General features: G+C 43.6%; 1 protein-coding gene across 1 annotated transcript; it reads right to left on the bottom strand.

Annotated features, from left to right (window-relative positions):
* Nucleotides 1–3,596: 3,596 nt before the first annotated feature.
* On the bottom strand, nt 3,597–6,765 carry LOC115389527 (keratin, type I cytoskeletal 13-like). Its single transcript, XM_030092925.1, has 8 exons — nt 6,243–6,765; nt 5,848–5,930; nt 5,578–5,734; nt 5,292–5,453; nt 5,023–5,148; nt 4,145–4,365; nt 4,025–4,038; nt 3,597–3,920 (listed from the first exon to the last, which is right to left on the bottom strand). The coding sequence occupies exons 1-8, from the start codon at nt 6,666–6,668 to the stop codon at nt 3,871–3,873; spliced, it is 1,239 nt and encodes a 412-aa protein (XP_029948785.1). The 5' UTR covers nt 6,669–6,765; the 3' UTR covers nt 3,597–3,870.
* Nucleotides 6,766–19,890: the final 13,125 nt, after the last annotated feature.

The following is a 19,890-nucleotide window of genomic DNA, read 5'->3' as shown; positions in this document are numbered from 1 at the left end:
CATGTGTTTGAAAGTGACCTGCAGAGGTGATGGAAGGTTTTTTATTTTTACCGTTCAGGACGGCTGTGCGTGAATGTTTTTGACTTTTGGAGCAGACGCGGTGGATTTACCATCAGATTCACGGTGCAGAGACGGAGCGCATCAAACAAACGTTCACCTGCAACCAAATCATGGTTCTACGTCAGGGGTGGGAAACTAATTTACCCAAAGGGCCACATGAAAAATGAGCATAACCATTGAGGGTCGAGACATGAGCTGACTTGAGTTTTTCTCAATAACAATTATCTCTTGATGAAAACATTTTTTTCTTGATTTTTAGGAGCTACTGTTTTCATGTCTCCTTTCTTCACTCTGTTCTCAAGCGCAGCTAAAGGGCCATGTGTGGCCCCCGGACCTTATGATGACCACTTCTGTGAAAGCATGCATTTTGTACAGTTTCAGAAAATGAGAATACTCATTATTCTCTCTGGTGGTATTTGCTCTTCTGCATTTATTGAAATTAATGAGTAACTCTGCTAACTTACTACACATGCTCGGAGTGCCACTTGAGTAGGAACACAGGTGTCGGTGGGGGTCAAGGGTCATGCTGCAGAGTCACAACCTGTCAGCAGTGGGATTCAAACCTGCAAACCTCTGCTTCCAAGTTCACTCTTCTAACCTGCGGGCCACCACCAAGAAAAATATAGCTTTCAGAGCTCTGGTTTCCACATGAAGAAACAACACTTTAAATGCACTCATTGAAATATCTTTAAGTTTGTTTAACTGTGGTTGTTATTCAGTGGGATTTCAGCACAGTTTTAAAGACACAGTGAATAAACACTGCCACACTTAAATAGAATACTTTTTATTATTTTTACAAAATGTTTAATTAATATTAGTTATCTCATCGGGGCTCGACACAAAAACTCACATAAAGTAACCGAAAAAAATCCCAAACTACAAGGACATTTATCAGAACTATTTCTGATGTTTCACGTGTTTCACATTTTAAAGTGATGAATAAGAAAAGCAAGAACTTTGAGATATTGTCATTAAAATCATCAGGTGGGACAGTTCCAGGTTTTGTTGGTGGTTTTCCCTGTTTGATGAAGCAGAACAAGAGAAATCTAATTGAACAGAGGACGCAGCCTGAGTATGAAGGTGTTGACCTACATGTCTAGACAATGTGGGTGGTTTAATACCGGCGAGCATGCCAAGAATTTGATTTAGATCTGCCATTTTACTGAGGAATACAAAGTGCACCGATGGATAAGATAGTCATAAATCTCAGGCTCTATGATAAGCTGAATTTTAATAGATGACGGGAATGAGCGGTAAAAACACGCCACAGAATAACATGGGGGGGGGGGGGGCAACAAATCTGTTGGAAAGTGGGGAAATGACCAAATTCAAAACACTCCTCTAAAACAAGATGAGAAAGTGTGTGTGCTCTAAAAGGTAGATGTTTTCTTTAAGCTGTCATGATATTATAATATTTAGTTTTGAAGGAAGAAGAGAAATTCTGGAAATGGCCATAAATGGTGAAACACATTTCAGTTTTTCTCTAAAACAAATGTGAGCCAGCAAAAGCACACATTCTTCCTGTGCAACGTACGGCTCCTTGTATAAGAAAAAAACGTCTCTGATGAGAAATAACCCTCTGAGTCATATTTTTAGACACTCTGGTTCTTTAAACCTTTTTCCTAAACAAGTCCATGTGTGAGCAATGATGAGTTTTCTTCTTAAGACTGTCATTTTTTCACTGTCGTCATTGTCATCTCATTCCCTACCAGCCTAATCCCTAATGTCACACACTCAGTTTCCCTGACTTATGTCTCTGCATTATTTTAAATCTTTATATTTTTTATTTTGAATTCAATGCACTCGTGGATGGAGAAGTAAAATTACTGTCAATTTACTGTAACTCAGTTAAGTCTAATTAAAAGTAAACTCACACAGAACTTTGTTTCTGGACTCAAATTCTAAACAAAGTCATTTTAGGACAGTAAAGCTGTATAAGAGATGGTGGAATGATTAGCGTGCTCACCTCACAGCTAGAAGGTCAGAGGTCAAATACTGGCCGGGCTCTCTTCTGTGTGGAGTTTGTATGTTCTCCTTATGTGTGCACATTTCCCCCAGTTTCCTCCAACAGTACAAAGGAATCTGCATGCGAGGAGTCGGTGACCCTGAGTTGACCTCGATGTGAATGTGGTTGTTTGTCCCGTGATGGGCTGGAGACCTGTCCAGGTGTGTCCTGTCGACCTCCATAGTAACCTGGGATTGGCTCCAGCGCCTTACAACCCCGCACAGGATCAAGAGGCATTAAGAAGTGGATCGATAGATGGAGCTCAGTGATATATTCATTCTGTTCTCTCAGACCAACTTTGCAGGATTTCACTGTGATTTCAGAGGCTGCGACTGTTGACCTGAACTCAGTGCGGAGGATTCATCCTCCTGCTTGTGGACCCTTTATCAGGCAAATGTTTGGTAACTCGTGCCTCTTCCAAAAAACACAATTAATACGAAATGTATCAACACAAGAGAAAGGCAGTATTTCTTCTGAAAAGGCCACAGTGTTTTTCTCCTTTGCTTTATCAAATTATGTGTCAGTGCAGCTGATCGGTGTTTACATGCTCAGAATATGATTAAATTAAACAATTTGCTTGAACATCTGCACAGAAAACCACTGCTTGTGATGTTTTTAATTCATTTCCTGATGAAAATAACATTGCATTGAAGGCCAGTGCTGCTCTATAATGAAGAGGCACTCTTTAAGGACCATTAAAATCAATAGGACATTTCTTTTTAATTATAGAGTGTGAAAAGTTTGCGATTCTGGTCCTTTTTGCTGCTTAGGGGATGTCATTATAAAAAAAAAGCACATAATGGTGTATGTTTCTACTGAAGTCTTGAAATGTATAATGTCCTTAACATTCCCCTTATAGTTAGAGTGCTAAAGTCCCAGGGCCTTGTAAAGGGTTAAACACACTCAAACTCGGACCACATGAAAATGAAGTGGGTATTTCCTTATTAAACAGGCAGCTAGATAACAATCTTTCATAAGAGAGAGCAGAGCTGATAACACCTGTTCCCATAATGATCCTCTTTGTTCTGTCACTGTTTGCCTTCGCACTGTTTGTGTCCGGCGTCGGGTGTGTTCCTGTTCCTAGGTGACTGCAGTGACACACAGACTTCATATACCGCTGTTAAAAAAAAAAAAAAAACCTCCAGGGCAAAGATTGGTCAACCATTTGGGTGTGTCATGTTTGAAAAAAACCTCTTTGGACAAACTCTGGGGTCATTCGGTTTATTCGGCCACATAACTTGCACTTTTCCGTCTCCTCGCTCTGTTTGAGTTTTTTGAAAGCTTGAAGTCAAACGCTCCCCGCTCTGTCCCAGCACTTTCCTCACTGGAGCAGTTCACCATTGTTCAGCCTTTCCTGACAACAGCCCCGTTATGTAACATACATTTCCTCAACCGCATATCCCACCTCCCACAATGTAATGCAGTTTCCATGGTGATGGCCGAAACAGAGCCGTGTCATGGAAAAACATGTCCACTCAGTTTGTTTTCAAGGTGAAATACCACCAAAGGCACATCATAACGCAACGCCAACTTTTATAGTCACCAGCAGATTTATTTCTCAGACAGGGCACAAACACACACATCAAAAACACACACGTAAGACTACATCAGGAACTTCTTCATGGTCTTCTGTAAACCTTCACACGGGTTTTCTGCACATTTCAGGTCATTTCAGTACAGCTCCATTCGTATCGTGTAACAGCTTTTATTAGGAACATGTCTGTGTGTGTGTGTGTGTGTGTGTGTGTGTGTGATGTGGGTGTGTGTGTCTGAGGACAGTGTGTCCTGCCAGTTGTGCCTCCTTCTTAGCTGGAGCTGCGCACAGTGGTGGTTGTGACTGTAGTTGTTGAGCCGCCTGTAAAAGAGAAGGACAGTAAGCATTGAGTGCACGGTGTCAGTCATTTGAAAGACTTCCTGCTGCTTATTATCTGGTGTCAAGTGAAGCCAGACGTCACTTACCTCCGCCAATCGGCCTGAAACAAGAGAAATGGGAGAGAAAAGAACACTCGGTGAGTGAAAAAGGACAAATGCCTTTGTTAAAGTTTAGCTTCGCTCATACGTCCACACGCGTGCGCCTACCTGGACTCCTCGGTCTCCAGCAGCTTCCTGTAGGTTGAGATCTCCTGCTCCAGCCTGGTCTTGATGTCCAGCAGCATCCTGTAGTCCTGGCCCTGCTGCTCGATGCTGGCGCGCACGTTGGCCAGCTCTGATTCCAGCATGTTGATCGTGTTCTGGTAGCCGGCGAGCATGGCGCTGTAGCGAGCCTCTGTCTCTGCTAACGTGTTCTCCAGAGCCCCTTTCTGCAAGGAGAAGTAGGTGAAATGATGCTCACTGACAAATCTGTGGCACTCGTTAACTGCAGTGACTCATGTATGCTTTAGTCTGGAGCCAAAAGCCACACCTCGGATACAATATGTTGGAGACTAAAGGATGTGTTTGCAGCTTGGCTCGTTTTGTGCAGGGATGAATGCTGGAGGAAAGGGTTTTGAATGCATGTGTCCGTTTTCCTCTCCTTCTGCAGCAGCAGTGTGTGTGTGCCTGCTGAAGTGAGTGTTGAGTGAGCGCTGCAGCTGGGTGCAGATAATCCATGGGAGCACAACATTTGGGCTGCAAAGTTCAACATTCCTGCAGCTTTCTTCAACTGCTTTTATGCCTTTCAGAATTTGAACAGATGTCTGTGAAATGTTTCCCTGAGCAGGAGCCCTCCCTCCCTCCCTTTCTGCCCCCACCCCCCACCGCCCACCCCCAATGCTGAAATATCTCTCTTCCTCCCTTCATTTTTTCAATAAGGCCTCCCTCCCTTACCCTCCCCTCTACTTTTACCCTCCATCACCGTCTGTTTCTCCCTGACAAGACAGAGATCCGGGAATTTTGCTCATATAAGGCAAGATCAGTGAGATGTGAACAGATGGTTTTAGGTTTCATGTTTTGTTTAGTTTTTTTTCCCTCCATCTCACCATGCTGAGCTGAGACTGCAGCTCAATCTCCAGCCCCTGAAGTGTTCGCCGCAGGTCGTTGATCTCTGTCTTGGACGTCTGGATTGTCTCTGTGCTGATAGCCACTTCCTTGGACAGAGTTGCCGACTGGAGAGAAATACACAGAGTTAGGATGGAGGATGGTAACTCGTCTTACTTTCACAGGAGATCCTGTTAAATTATGGGCTGCACCGCCGTGGGAGTCGACCCAGTCATTTGCAGCTTTGGGGATATGATGAAAATGTTTGCACCTTCTCATTAAACCAGCTCTCCTGTTCGCGGCGGTGCTTGTCAGTGATGGCTTCATACTGGGCGCGGATCTCCTCCAGGACTCTGTTCAGGTCTTGCTGTGGTGCGGCGTCCACTTCTACGTTGACGGTGCCGGTAAGCTGAGAGCGCAGTGCTGCCAGCTCCTGAAAAACCGCAGCAGGAACAGTAGGAATGGCAACATGTGTTAGAGTTTTAAGCAGGTCTGCAGGCGTAATGAAGACAAGATTTGCTGCACATGCAAAAACGGTTGCGGATGCGCCTCGTTACCTCTGCGTGATTCTTCTTGAGGTAGGCCAGCTCGTCCTGCAGACCTTCAATCTGCATCTCCAGGTCAGCCTTGGTCAGGGTGGTCTGGTCGAGCAGGCGGCGGAGGTTGGCGATGTCGGCCTCGACCGACTGGCGCATCATCAGCTCGTGCTCAAATCTAATTAGTCGGGAGAGCAGGAAGCACCGCCGTGAGACAGCTGTCACCCTTCACGCTTCCTGTTTGATCTCAGCGGGGTGACAGTTCACAGACGTGTGTCACTTTGTGCTTACTTGGTCTTGAAGTCATCAGCTGCCAGTTTGGAGTTGTCAATCTGGAGGAGGATGTTGGCGTTGCCAATTGTGGCAGCGTGGATCTGAAGAAAGCAACGAGAGTTTGGTTTGGTTATGTCATGGTGCAGTCACAGGAAGGTTTTCATCTGTTTAAACTTTATTCTTTGAAGTCCTGTAGCTTCATTTAATGAGAAAACGAGTCATAACATCCCTGAGACAATATTATTTGTAATTGACCACAAAAGCTCAAACACTCAGTAGAATAGCAGGTGATGCCGTCTCTCTCAAGCCTCTTATCTTTAACTTTTTTTGGCCCTCCCTTAGTAATCATTAACGGCTCTGCAAATATTTGAGTTTTCTGGGGTTTACCCTGCAGCGGCCGGCAGACACTCTACCTTGTCCTTGAGGTCGTTGATGATGGCCCAGTAGTTGCTGTAGTCCCGCTCGGCCGCAGGGCCCTTCTTCTCGTAGTACTCTCTGATCTGCAGCTCCAGCTTGGCGTTGGCCGCCTCCAGGGAGCGGACCTTCTCCAGGTAGGAGGCCAGACGGTCGTTCAGGTTCTGCATGGTGGCCTTCTCGTTCAGGGTCACGCTGCTTTGGTCCAGGGCGCTGGACAGGTCGAAGCCGGCCCCCATGCCGCCCCCGAAGCCCATGCCGCCCCCCATTCCCAGGCCTCCTCCGTATCCGGAGGAGACGTTGCGCACGCTGGTGGCGGAGATGCGGGGTCCGCCCAGGCTGTATCCCGACATGCTGAGAGCCTTGCGGGGAGCGGCACTTGAGGTGTAGCTGGTGCGCGTCTGTCTCATGGTCTGGAAAGACATGATGGCCGACTGTCTGCTGGTCAGGAGAGAAGACGAGAAGAGAGGACCGTTACACAGCGGTGGACTGTGGCAGGACTGTGGGGTTTGATGGAGGGAGGCAGGCTCTTGATATAGTCCTGCATCTGGGGCGGTCCTGGCTTGGAGGAGGGAGGCGGAGAGGGAGGGCGGAGAGGGAGGGAGGGAGTTTTCTTTCACTGTTCAGCCATGGGCTTGGCAGAACCACCATTTGTTTTCCTTTAAGGACCAGGGTTCGGTTTCTTTCCACCCCTGTGAGGAAATTGTTGTGGAATGTGTGTGTGTGTGTGTGTGTGTGTGTGTGTGTGTGTGTGTGTGTGTGTGTGTGTGTACAGTTTCTTCAGTACCTGCACATATAGTTTAGATCACACCAGTCATTTGGTGTCTGGGTGTAAATAGAAGAGGCGTTGATTTATTGTTTTAGTGTCCCGCCATGAGTCAACAGCCACAATAAGCAATAAGAATATCTTTCACCACTGTTTTGTTTTCTGTTGAAATTACCTGTGACGGCAGGATGAAAGTAGGGCCCAGTTAATCCAAATTAAACATTTAATCTCTCAGTTCTTCCGATCCGGTTTTAACTTTTCCAGACACAACAGCTTATCCTAAATACTGCAGAATTGTTTTAAACAGTTAAAAATATAATCATGACTGCAGAACCCCAGATTAAATCAGCATGCAGTCAATACTTGTTGTCACTGATTGCTGGCTGCATGAGACCCGTACAGCCTTGAAGCTGAAACAACCTTGTTTTCTACATTACTGGTCCCGGGACTTTGTCAGCACCCCCATTGTTCCCCATATCACACACACACACACACACATGCACACACACCATATCCCCCTCTGCCCTGTATCCTGTGTGTGCTGCTTCATTTGTTGGTTTTGTCTTGCGTCACCACATGTGTGAGGGATGACATGACGGGCTGGAGGGGATCGTGTGCTCACATGCATCCAAAATGTGGGTGTCGGCGTGCAGCACACATGTGCGTCTGTGCATGTTCGTCCTCCGCGTCTCACAGAGGGGCCCCGGTCAGTTTCTGGAGATTAACATCTGGTGTTAGTTGGAGGGAGGCGAGGCAGGCATGGGGGGTGAAGTGGGGGGGGGGGGCGCCTCACAGTCAGAGGGAGGGAGAAGTGAATCATATTTTCTCTGTGCTTTGTTTAAGGGCAGAGTTTGATTCCTCCTTCACTGCATTACATAACTCACCTAAAGGGTGGATTTTCTTTGCACATACTTACAGTTTTTAGTTATTTTTTTTTTCCAAAAACAGAAACTTAACTTATTGTAGAAGCTCATCTGGGTCCTCAGATTAAACCTTTAAAAGCTTTACTCTTCCATCGCCACACCCATAAACTAAGCTGAGCACAACAGCTAAATGACTGTTTTCAATCGTTTTCAGTAACAAACAGAAAGACGGAGGTCTCAAGAAATAATTACACGTTTCCTGTTGACGATGACTCTGTGCACAGACCGCCGCTGACAATCCTTTGACCCAGCAGATGAACTTCTAACACTTTCAACCAATCATGTGTTTGTGCTTTGGCTGCTTGCTTCCAGGGTCCTCAAAGTGAAGTCATGTGACCCACTTGTTGGGTCTGGCCCACGCTTTGTGCCCTTCGTGATGTGGTTGAGGGCTTGCTCAGGGACCCACAGCAGTGACCCACTGAGAGCTTTAAACCAGCGAGCTTGTGGTTGCACACTGGCTTGACTCACGCCGAGCCCACCGCAGCCCTTCTGGCTACTGCTGACAATAAGCACAACTGATTAACAAGGAGACAACAGTGAATCACTGTTCAGCTTTAAAGTGGTTCAGTGTGAGCTAATCATTAAGCTTCTCTGTAGACTACAGGCATGGCCGTTTTTAGTATTAGAATAAAGCCTTGTGCGGAACTCTTTGCTTCAACAGTTCACATGCACTCGGGGATGCATTAGTCTGCTTTTGGCAGCCGCTTCAGTGTCACTGTGATCTCATATATTCTTGTTATCTCAACCACGACTTGAGGGAATTTGGTTAAATTTGGCCCACATGTTCTCGCTCACTTAACAAATTTCCTCTCTGGGTTTGCTTCCCGAATGTGATCACTATGACTTCACAGCTGTGAATGAAACGTCCCAGAAAAACCTGAACCGAAAACTTTTAAAAGTCAAACTCCGTCAGTACAAGAGAGCAGGGAGGGGCACTGATGAAAATGTCCTTGTTTTCACAAAAAACAAACAAATGCAACTGAAAATGACTGAAATCTCAACATGAAGCCAATTTTAATAAAATGCTGTAGTGTAAAATACAATGAAATGTACAACGAACTTCTGGTAACTGCACTGTGTGCGTCTGTGCATGTGTGTGTGTGTGTGTTTTGTTTTCTTCTCCAAACTCACCCAGAGAGGATGACTTTAAGGCTGATGCTTGTGTGCTCACGAGGTCGCTCGCCTTCATTCCAGCTTCACTGATAACTCAGCTCGGGTCTCAGCATTGTGTTGTGTTGTGTTGTGTTGTGTTGTGCTGTGCTGTGTTGTGTTGTGTTGTGTTGTGTTGTGTTGTGTTGTGTTGTGCTGTGTTGTGTTGTGTTGTGTTGTGTTGTGTTGTGTTGTGTTGTGCTGTGTTGTGTTGTGTTGTGTTGTGTTGTGTTGTGTTGTGTTGTGCTGTGTTGTGTTGTGTTGTGTTGTGTTGTGTTGTGTTGTGTTGTGTTGTGTTGTGCTGCGACTGCTACTCTTAAAAACTTTGTTTCAAAAAAACTGTTTCCTTTGCAAGTTTCACTATTTACTTGGTTTTGATGGGCCGGGTTGAAGCCGGTTGTGGCTCACGGGCCTTATGTTTGACACCAATGAATCAGAAAAAGTCCATTGTGCTCCATCCATGGAGCAAATATCCATACTGCTGTTTCTTGCATGCTGTAGCGGCACACAGCTGCTCTTTGATGCATATTGAATATCACTGTGAGTTAAAGCAGAATAATGAATGAGTGCAATAAATCAACTGAACCAAATTTTACGGGAGCTCATCGTCTGTCAACACTATGAAACTACAAAAGATCCAAAATGACTGAGAGTGAGAGGAGATATAAAGGTTCATACAGTGTAAGAAAAGTTGGCACTTATTATAAAGTTTTATATTCGGAGTTATGGGTTTTAAAGTGTCACTGAGTGTTCTGGTGTGAAGGTTTCCACGCTATTGATCATCATTTTGATGTAATACAGCTTGCTTATTGTTGCAGATATGCGCTGCTGTCCAGATAAACAGAAAAGCCGATAAAGGAGGAAGTCTTCAGACACGCTTCACCGCTTGATTAAATCAAACTTCCAGAGATTAGAAGCGCTGTGCATTTAATCATTCAGAGTTGTTCTTGCGCAAACAGACTACAGTTATCATCGTCCTGTGTGTCTGATCGGAGTTAAACCCAGTATTGACACAGATTATCTGTGAAGGTCACACATGACTAATGTCTTTACAAGCTGAAGAATTTGTCGAGTGTCGGTGGAGAGGCACGGTTTCGTAAGGCACTCGAGCATAAAATGTCTTCAGCAGACAATCAGATGGAAGAAACTACTTGCGAAAGCTTCTGATTCAAAGAGCAAAATGTACGAGGAGTTAGTGGGAGTTTGATTCTGTTTGCATGTTCTTCTTGTGTACTCTGACTCAAAGATATGAGTGCAGGGTTAACATGATTCTAAACTGAATTCAAATCTTTTCACAGTGAATCTGTACACCCAAACCATGAACTCTTTATTGTGGATGAAAAAAAACTGCCTCTTTCAAAAATAAGCCTCGTCTTTTGTGTTTCCAAGTCTGATTTTGGTTTATTCCTGCTGGTTGATTCCTGTCAGAGACCACTAAAGGGCCTCATGTGACCTTCGGGTCTGCTTTAAATTGTCCTTTTTTTGAGAGTTCTTTCTGAGTGGACGCCTGCTTCTCTGTGCTCAGATGAATTAGAGATCAGTTATTGTCTCTGGAAGAAAGCACGTGTGTGTCGTGTCATGTCAGGTCAAACTTCCTTTCAGTTATAAAGTTCAGGAACAGAAATCCATTCCTCTCTTGAATTCCCTTCAGCAAAGCTCATTTCATACAAGGCCCTGTTTACGTTACAGCGTTTTCCGAGTGGAAAACACAAAACTTCCATCTTCCCTTTACACGGCGACATGTAGGTTTAGAAAAGACTTTTTTTATTTCCGTGGGAAAAGACAACATTTTTAAAAATTTGCGCTGATCAACACGAACACGAGACACATTTTGAGCATGAAACTGAACATTTTCACGATGTGCTTCCCAGGTCACTCTTGACAGAGTCGAGATAAACAGCAGGTTTAGTTTATTTGATCTAAATCTGTGCAGATATCCAGCGTCTCGGAGGGCTTGTCAGAACCCACGCTGTGAAAACAGAGACTGAACGATGACTTCTCTAAACTAAGATCCTCACAGAGAACATGAAAACACTCCCACTGGGAGCTCGCAGGGGGAAAAAATACACAAAACCCTGGGAGGTGCCGCTCGGTGTCTTATGGGTGAGAGAGGAGGCGGAAAGTAACTCCGCGCTGTCCAAAAGATGTTCTGATCCCTCGTCCGCAACAGGTGATGCGAGGTAAATCCTCGCAGGTTGCAGAAAGCCGCTCTTTATTTGGTTTCCCGTCCAAAGCAGCTTGGCCAGAGTGTCAGAACAAAGCTGGCCAAGGCGCAGAGGAACAGGCAGGTACTGTCAAATTCCTCAGGAGGAGAGACCACTGGTTTACATTAGCAACGCGATAACAGAGCGGATGAGTTCATGTCTCCGATGGGTGTTTTCTCTAAAACCAACCTTATGACTCAGACTTTCATGGCTGAGTGAACTCTCGTCTCGTCCTCAGGGACTCACACAACACTTCTTCGTTACAGAAATTCCCCGGTGGGAGCATCAAATTGCAAACAAATTCCTGTAATTAAGTAGCTCTTCTGGATATTTTTATGAGTATATTCTTCAAGAAGTCACTGAGCGGTTGGTGTCACAGAGGAAATATGACGGAGGCAGAACCCACAAGAAGAATCTGATTCCTGATTAAGAACAATCTCAGTAGGATGTAACCTACTTCTCTACTTTTAAAATTGTGACAGCGTTCGCCCACAATTTGAACTGCTTTATCTGTGAAATTTGCTCTCAATGGAAATGTATTAAGTAGACTCTTTTTGGAGCACATTTCATTGTAGTTGGTAGAATTCAACGGTGCTTTGTTGAGTCTAATTCGGGCACTGTACCAGTAGTTGTTCTTGAATATATGTTTTTAATAGTCTTTCACCTCTGGTTGACTTTTCATTATTGCACTATTTGTTGTCTCGATCTGCAGAATTAAGAAAAAAGGTCTTTTTAATCAAACAGCATCGTTCCTGTCACAACCTATCTCAAAGGAAACACATTCTACCGTATAAATACAGTAAGCTCATTTCTTTGATCTTTTCTCCTGGTTGTCCTTGAGTGTGATTTAATTATTTGTTTGCACTGAAAGATATGATACAGAAATACTTTTTGATCACTCCCACTTCTAATCCTTTCAACACACGGAGGCCAGAATAAGATAAGACTCTCCAGTAAAAAGACTTCAGACTTTGCTGAAGGAGTTTCTCAACATGCAGTCGTTACAGATAGCCGGCCGAGTCAATCTTTTGGTATTTCAGTCATGTAACATCCTGAAAGTAACTGGAAGCAGTGCTGTTATTAAAGTGGCATGCAAGGAAGAGACAAAATAATATTTTATGGGCATAAAATTGCACAAAATGAACCACCTCCCCTTGAAGTAAATAAAAAGCCTAATCTCCGCTGATTACCTGAGACAATAACAGTTAAGCTGCACATTCATCCTGTTCTGCTCTGAATTTCCTTCTCCCAGCTGGAAACAATCACAAACAAAAGGCTGCTTTCTATTCAAGGTAGAAACAAAAAGAGTCAAGGCCGTAAGTGGAAGAGGCATTATATGAGACATGAAGGGAAGTTCTCTGTTTTGCTAAAGGTACATATCAAAATGATCCTCTGTTTGTTTGCTGCATAGCAACCCAGCGGATGTCAGAGCGTGTGTGTGTGTGTGTGTGTGTGTGTGTGTGTGTGTGTGTGCAGGAATCTATTGTCTTGAGGTCTGGATGGTCCAGATTCTTGCACCTGAGTGCAGATGGGCACAGCGTCCTCGCCACCGGTTTCATTCTACACTGGGAATTATTCTCAGCTGGCATTCCCATGTCGATCACGTTCTGTCCACTTCCGGTATCGACGCTTAGAATAACAGCCCGTGTCCTGTCAAGTTGACATTTCAAGGCACCTTTGTTCATTGTTTCAAGCGGAGGTGAGTGAGCCAACATGCAGCTGCATGAAGTAACACTCTCATCTTTGCCACCATGTTTCATTAAATTACACGTATCATCCTTCTTCACAATATCGTCTTGCAGGTGATATGCAAACAACGCCCTTTTCTTCTTCCCAGATAATCGATAAAACTTAGCAGTTGGGACTTTTAATGAGTGAAAGCAGGTTCAGTAATCTGAAGCCTGAACATGATCTTCTGGCATGTTTTTAAACTGCGGGTGGAAACCGGAGTACCCAGAGAAAACTCGACTTGAACCAGCGATATTCTCATTGTGAGGCCAGACAGCAAATACTAAAGCACAGTGAAGCTGCTTCGACTAATATTCAACTCTAAAAAATAATCAGCTTAACCAGAAACTTCCAGATCTTCTCTTCTAACTTTGTTTTCCGTCCAGTTTTTGTTCCTCTGCAGCTGATTGAGATTATTACCATATTTGCTTATCAATAAAGACTCATATAAACGACAATATTTAGAATGAGAACGCATAATTTTTAAGTTTTCGTTTCAGAAAGTTTTCACTTTTGCTCGGCAGCATAGCTGGTTAACATAGAAAGGACAGAAACGCTGAAAACAATGTAGTTTTCATGTTGGGCCACTAGTGGGTGCTGTTGGTTGTTTTCGTAATGAGACCCGACACACATGGGGCAGAGATAAAAACACTATGAACATGACCGAGGGAAGTTTTCTGTTGCTTGAGTGGTCATGTGACTTATTTTAAGATGAAACATCCAGATATATTGACAGAAACCCTCTGGGACCACTTGGTGTCTCTGAACGACAGAACGCTGCTGCAGACAATGTAATCAGGAAAAAGCCTCTATGTACTGTTTCAAACATACAGTCAATGTGTTTCTTTGAGCTGTATTTTTTCTGTTGTAGCAGTTTAATGCAGGACCGTAGTAATAAATGTGTGGCTGCAAAACATTTTTCAAAAAGTTCTCAGGATTTTCCTTCTGTCAGTTGTCAGATATATGTCATTTTAGTCAGTTTGGCTTTTAATGACAGATTCTATTGTAATACGTGTATGCATATAAAGTCTGGAAAAGTGCTATATTATGTTTCTTGGCTTCTTCAAATTTCAAAGATTAAATCAAACAGACTCGCCAACAGCAGCAACAATCTGCAGAGATTTAACACAACCTGATGCTCTGCTGCTCATCCCACAAATGCGAAAACAATTCTGGATTATCTGTGTCTTTTTGAGAGTTGCAGTTTTTGAAAGTTTCAGTATTTCGTAAAGTAATACTGTTGTTGTTAATCTGCGTGATTTTAAGGTTTAAGTGTCTCCAAAGCCGCAGAAACATAATGCTGATATTTCTATTTGAAGGAATGAGACGTGCCAGAGGGAGTTCACACAGACGAGCATTTTCCATGTTGATGTGACGGTAATGTGCTTTGGGAATGTTTTCTAATGAGATGCTTTGGTGCCTCTTAATAAAGATTCACTCCTTGTCATAATCTCTTAATCTGAAAGGCTTAAGGAATATATGCATGTATGTTTTAGAGTGAAAATTACTGAAGTCAACTATCCAACAAGTTCACCGATCCTCAAACAACACAACTAGCTGTTCCATGAGTCACAACCTTGACTCATGATCACTGATTATTACTAAGTATTACAACATTAACGGGCTCCATTACTAAAGAAAATACCCTGAGCTCTGTGGCCTGGAGCGCTGTCTTTTCTCTCTGGGTGAGTGCAAACTGCAAACTGCACTGTTTCTGTGCAGTAAACAGGTAGCAGCTCCATTTCACCACGGTGTGTAAAACTTGGCACAGCAGTAAACTGAAGTGACCTCTGCGACCTCCAGTGTCCGTCTGGTCTCATAACAAAGGCTTTGTCATTCAGTGTCTGTGTTATATGACTTTCAGTATCCACCTTGTTTTTTCTCTGTTTTATTGTCCGATGACTCAATTACGGGGAAAGATTATTTCAGGCGTTTTGCCTGCAGGCTCATTTGGACTTAACCGTGAATCACAGATGTGGGCCCGCCCGGACCAAAGTGGTCTTTCGAGCCTCATCTCAACGTGCCCCGCCTCCCTCCACAGACATTATCACATCCTGCTCAACTATGTCCCGGAGTGCAACATCGCTGTCGAAGCTCCAGGACTGAATCGGCGAGGGAACATCTGCAGGGAGCCGTGCAGACGGGTGGGATTACTCTGAGGGGTGGGATTACTCCTGGGCGTGGCGACCTGTTTGTCTGTGTGTGACATGAGGTGACGGCGTGCGCGCTCAAGCCAGTCTGTTCAAACCAAGTTAAACATTCGCCATCACGTTGCTGCACATATAGACTTACGGCTGTCCATTCATCAGCTGCAGCAGGCGTCAACGCCGGCGTTTCAACCCGCCCGCTCATTCCAGGACTTCACCTCATAATGATGAATCACAGTCAGCTTTCTCTGAAAAGAGAGCTTTCCTGAAACAACACTTATTTTCTTGGGACTTGCTTGGTTGAGGTTGTGTTCATTGCAGAGTGAAGCTCTCTTTTTTAAAACAGGATTATTGCAAGACTTTAAATATAGAGGGAAGCTTCTGGAAAACACCGAAATGTCTGAAAAAGGCAGAATGTAATGGGACCTTCTGGGGCTGATGAATCTCTGCAAACGCTACAGATTATCACAAGGCCACACCCAGCAGGTGAGACTCCCAGCTGATGTGCACCATCTAGTGCTGTCCTGAAGCGTTGCTGCTGGAAAAGGCATGCGGTCAGACGAGTGCTCTCTGCAGGAGTCACCAGAGGACTGCAGAGCGCCACGCCCAATGGACGCCGAATCTGCACCAAGTTCCCTGCTCTCAGTGAATTTCCTTTAGTTCAGTTTATTAAGTTATAGCAATGCTACAGTAATTAAATAAAGGGAACAAATGGTGAAAATAAATGAGAATGTGAAGCAGCCTTTGGTTTTGCAGAGTCTTGGTATCTCAGGAGTGTTTCAGGTTAGACTGCTCACATGCTTCTACATGGAACATAAAGAAAGAGTGAGATAACCAGACTGAGACTGAAGTGTTCATTACTAATAACAGCATGTTGCTCATACAGATTATTATAGAGCTGCAGGAGCAACAGAAGCGATGCCTCCTCTTCCTTCAATGTGTCGCAGTCTGCTGATACCTTCATCAGAATCCATTTCAGCCACGCCGCACTGACCCAGGCCTTTGTTTATGCATTGCTCATTGTCTTCAAATGATTCAGCAGGAGGTTTCATTCGAGGAATCTGACCGAAGCACAAACCCAAATTCAGTCAAAGAAATTCCCCTTTTTCAGATTTCTAGCATAAGTGAATGTCAAACAGGTTTTTTAAGGCATCAAAAGCACATCCTCCTCACAAGCAGGAGGCCAAATCGTGACGGAATACTTTCATGGCTCTGTGTTTCATAGAAACTGTGTGTTTTAGCATTTTTTTAAATATCTATTTTATCATTAAGGATGCACAATTACCGACACCAGTACTGAACATCGGGTCCAATACTTCACATCCGGAGAGTTTTACATGACACACCACCCATCACTGACGCCTCCAGTGCAAATGGACCTTTGTCCTGCATAATGTGTGAAATCAATCCTGTATTGTTTGTGGGAGTTGACTTGCTGACCAGAATAAGTGGAAATGGCCATGCCCGGTGTACAACTGTGTGAGAATCATGAAAAATGCTGTCTGATATTTGCACACACACAAAAGCGGTGACAGTCGTGCACAAACAAAGTGTGTTCCTGTATGCATGAGTGCTTCAGCCCGTTGACAGCTGACATGAGCAGAATGTGTCTGCATGAATGACTGAGACGACGTGCAGGAAGAAAGACACACAATGCAGCCAGTGTTATTTTCATCGTCGGTCCTGCTGTTTGTGCATGCTTGTACGGAATAATCAAGGAGGTGTGGCGAGCCGGTGAAGGGCGGTGAGCCCACGCTTACTCGGGATTGGTCCAGAGTGGAGTCTTGTAAAGTTTTCCTCCCCGCTTCTTCTCTACGCACGAAGATGTAATTTTAGCCACTGAATGTTGGAAGAAAATCATTAAAAAGCACTTACTGAAGACAGAACTTGTACTGTTTTTTTTGTTTGTTTTTTTTGTTCCATGTAAGGAAAGTGTAAATTAAAGAGGGTTTTTCTCATAACATTGCTTTAAGATAAAACTGTCAGTTTCTATCAGTTTTGGACAAAAATCTACCAAAAGAAAAAAAAAAATTGTTTAATTACCCCTAAAAACAAAATGTTGAATGAACTAAGAAAATCCAAATTGATATGTCTTAGTTTTACAGTGTGTTGTATCTTTTTTTTTCTTCCTGATCTTAACACTTAGTTTGTTAACTTTGTCACAATTAAAGAAATTAGGACAAATGAAGTTTGATTCATTTGTGTTCATCCATGCAGTGACCTGCTGGACTGTGGCTGAAAGCAGGTTCACAATTTCTTCTGAGAGGAAAGTAGAGAAAAAACAAACATGCAAACTGTGTAGAAAGATCCTCAGTTTCTGGGCATTTTAACTGCGAGCGTTAACTACTGCAGCCTCCAGTTAAATTTTCACAACAGTATTTACAACATAGTCAACACACTGAGCCGACCACAATGAAGTCAAGACTTTACCAGAAACTGAAATTAGTTTTCATCACATTTCTAAAGTTCAAATTTTATTCATTGTGCCTCAAACAAAGTGCAGGCCTGGGAATGAAAATGGAAACCTCTTTCTCACTCAGTGTTTGTAAGAAAACAGATTTGTGTGTGTGTGTGTGTGTGTGTGTGTGTGTGTGTGTGTGTGTGTGTGTGTGTGTGTGTCTGTCTGTCTGTCTGTCTGTCTGTCTGTCTGTCTGTCTGTCTGTCTCTGTGTGTGGATTTGATACAGAATGAAACTAAAGTTGGTATTATTATTAATAATATTATTAAAATGACAGGTGTCTTTCTTATCATTCGACATTTTACACAAACATTGCTTGTGTTTAAACCTGAGAAAGATCCACACCAGACTGCTGATTTCTCATTATTGACATGCTCGTCGTCTGCCTCTTGGTGTGCTCATGTTGAGATATTTAAGGTATGGCCGAGTGTGGAAGGGCTTTGTTTCTCCCAGTTTGTGAGGAATCAGTTCTATAAGGAGCTTTATTCAATGAGTCAACAGTCAGGTATTTCATTACAAGAATAAATCCTAGAACAGACACATTTGGCTGCAGAATGAATGTGTTTGCATCAATCAGTGGTTGTCCTGTGTTTGTTTGGGTGTGTGCATGTGTGTGTGTCCGTGTTGACCCTCCACTGAACATGTATAACACACATCATCTGATAAAAAATAGTCAGTCCACTTGTGTCTGCAGCTTTCACATTCATGATAAAAAAAACTCCCACACAGGCAAATACAGGTGTGTCACTGTGTGTATCTCCAACCATCGGCAAACATCTTTTTCACCAAAGGGAAAATCTTTAGAAAGTGCTGGAGTGGCACAGCAACGACAGGCAGAGCAACATTTTTACCTTTAACAAACTTCAACAAAGAACCTTTTCAAAAAAATGAACTCTGCAAAACACTTAGATGGATTAAAGTGAAATCGAGAAAGTGGCTTTGCAGGCTTTCAGCGTGTTTCTTCACAGGACGGCTGTCAGGCCACAAGACTGGTCTACTTCTACAAGGCAGACAAGGAAGATAAACTTGTTACAGAAAAGGCTGAATGTTCGCTGAGTTTCCATGCCTGGAAGGTCTTGCAGTAAAGTCAGAATGGGACTTGGCTGTTTCAAAAAGTTGGCAAAGAACAGACAGGAAGTTATTGACAAGATAAATCACTCTATTCCAGTCACTCCCAGGCGTTACAGCCTGGGAAAAATCATTTCCCACCTGAATAAAAACCAGCCAAGCTTTGAGTCCTACTACAGTCACAGAGGAAAATGAAACTGATGTCTGTTTTTGTAAGCTTTAAACAAGGTGTTGCATTACAGATCAGCCAACGCTGGACTTGGAAAAACATTTTGTTTGTCACTCAGGAGAAAAGCTATGTGGACTAGGCGCCCATGGCGTTACGTTCTCCGGCGTGTTTTCTTTGAAGAGACAAAGCGGCTGTTGCTCTTCGGAAGCAGATCCAACCATCAATCATCGAAGTTCAGACCCGCCCGCCTTATCGAGACGCCCGCTGACTGAAGGGACAAAACGTTTTGCAGCACACATCCTGCACACAACATTTTTAAAATGTTCCTATTACATGTTGTTCTTTTCAACTAGTGCACTTCTTTTTACATTAGTGTTTGTTTTTAAAGGTGCATTAAGGAGTTTTCAACTTTAAAATCTTTATTTTCCACCATAAATATGTTACAAATATTCAATGACGTGTACATTGTGCCCTGACATATTCATTGCAAGTACCGCTAACAGCGTTAAATTGTCACTTGAAAGTTGCAGTGCCGGTCCGGCACCAGGATTTTTTGGGGGAGAATTTGAGATGACGTGACATAATGCACGTTCCCGCTTGGCTGATTTCCTTAGGTTTTGTTTTGTCCGCCATTACTGCGCCAGATGCTTAGCGAGCAACAACTGAGCAGTATTGAGGATGGATCTTCCAGAAAGTAAGAAAATACCAGCTCCTAGCACTGCCACAACTCCAGCACAGACCCCACCAGGTAAAAGAAACTTAAATTTTACTCGAGAGCTACTAAAAGAGCGAGGAAGGAGCTCCCCTCTTCCGTGCACGTACATGGACGCAAGCCACAGGCACGAGTGTTTCACTAAGCTGCAGTTACACCCAAGGCCTGCAGGGGCCGTTGCTTCGCATTAAATGTGCAAACTCCTTTATGCACCTTTAACTTTTCTTTTGCACTAAAATCTGTTATTATTATCATCACTATTTAAAACCAGCCATGGGGTTTTTATATTTGTTTATTTTGGTAAGTTGTAATTTTTTTAAAAC

Source organism: Salarias fasciatus, chromosome 6, assembly GCF_902148845.1.
Source record: "Salarias fasciatus chromosome 6, fSalaFa1.1, whole genome shotgun sequence".
Lineage (NCBI taxonomy): Eukaryota > Metazoa > Chordata > Actinopteri > Blenniiformes > Blenniidae > Salarias > Salarias fasciatus.
This window is presented reverse-complemented; position numbering and strand designations above follow the sequence as displayed.

Excerpts from the sequence above, each read along its gene's own strand:
- LOC115389527 (XM_030092925.1), bottom strand. The coding sequence starts at position 6,668 with ATGTCTTTCCAGACCATGAGACAGACGCGCACCAGCTACACCTCAAGT. Across the intron at positions 5,931-6,242 it reads TCAACGACCTCAAGGACAAG|ATCCACGCTGCCACAATTGG; the intron begins GTAGAGTGTCTG and ends TGCTTTCTTCAG. Across the intron at positions 5,735-5,847 it reads GCTGATGACTTCAAGACCAA|ATTTGAGCACGAGCTGATGA; the intron begins GTAAGCACAAAG and ends CCGACTAATTAG.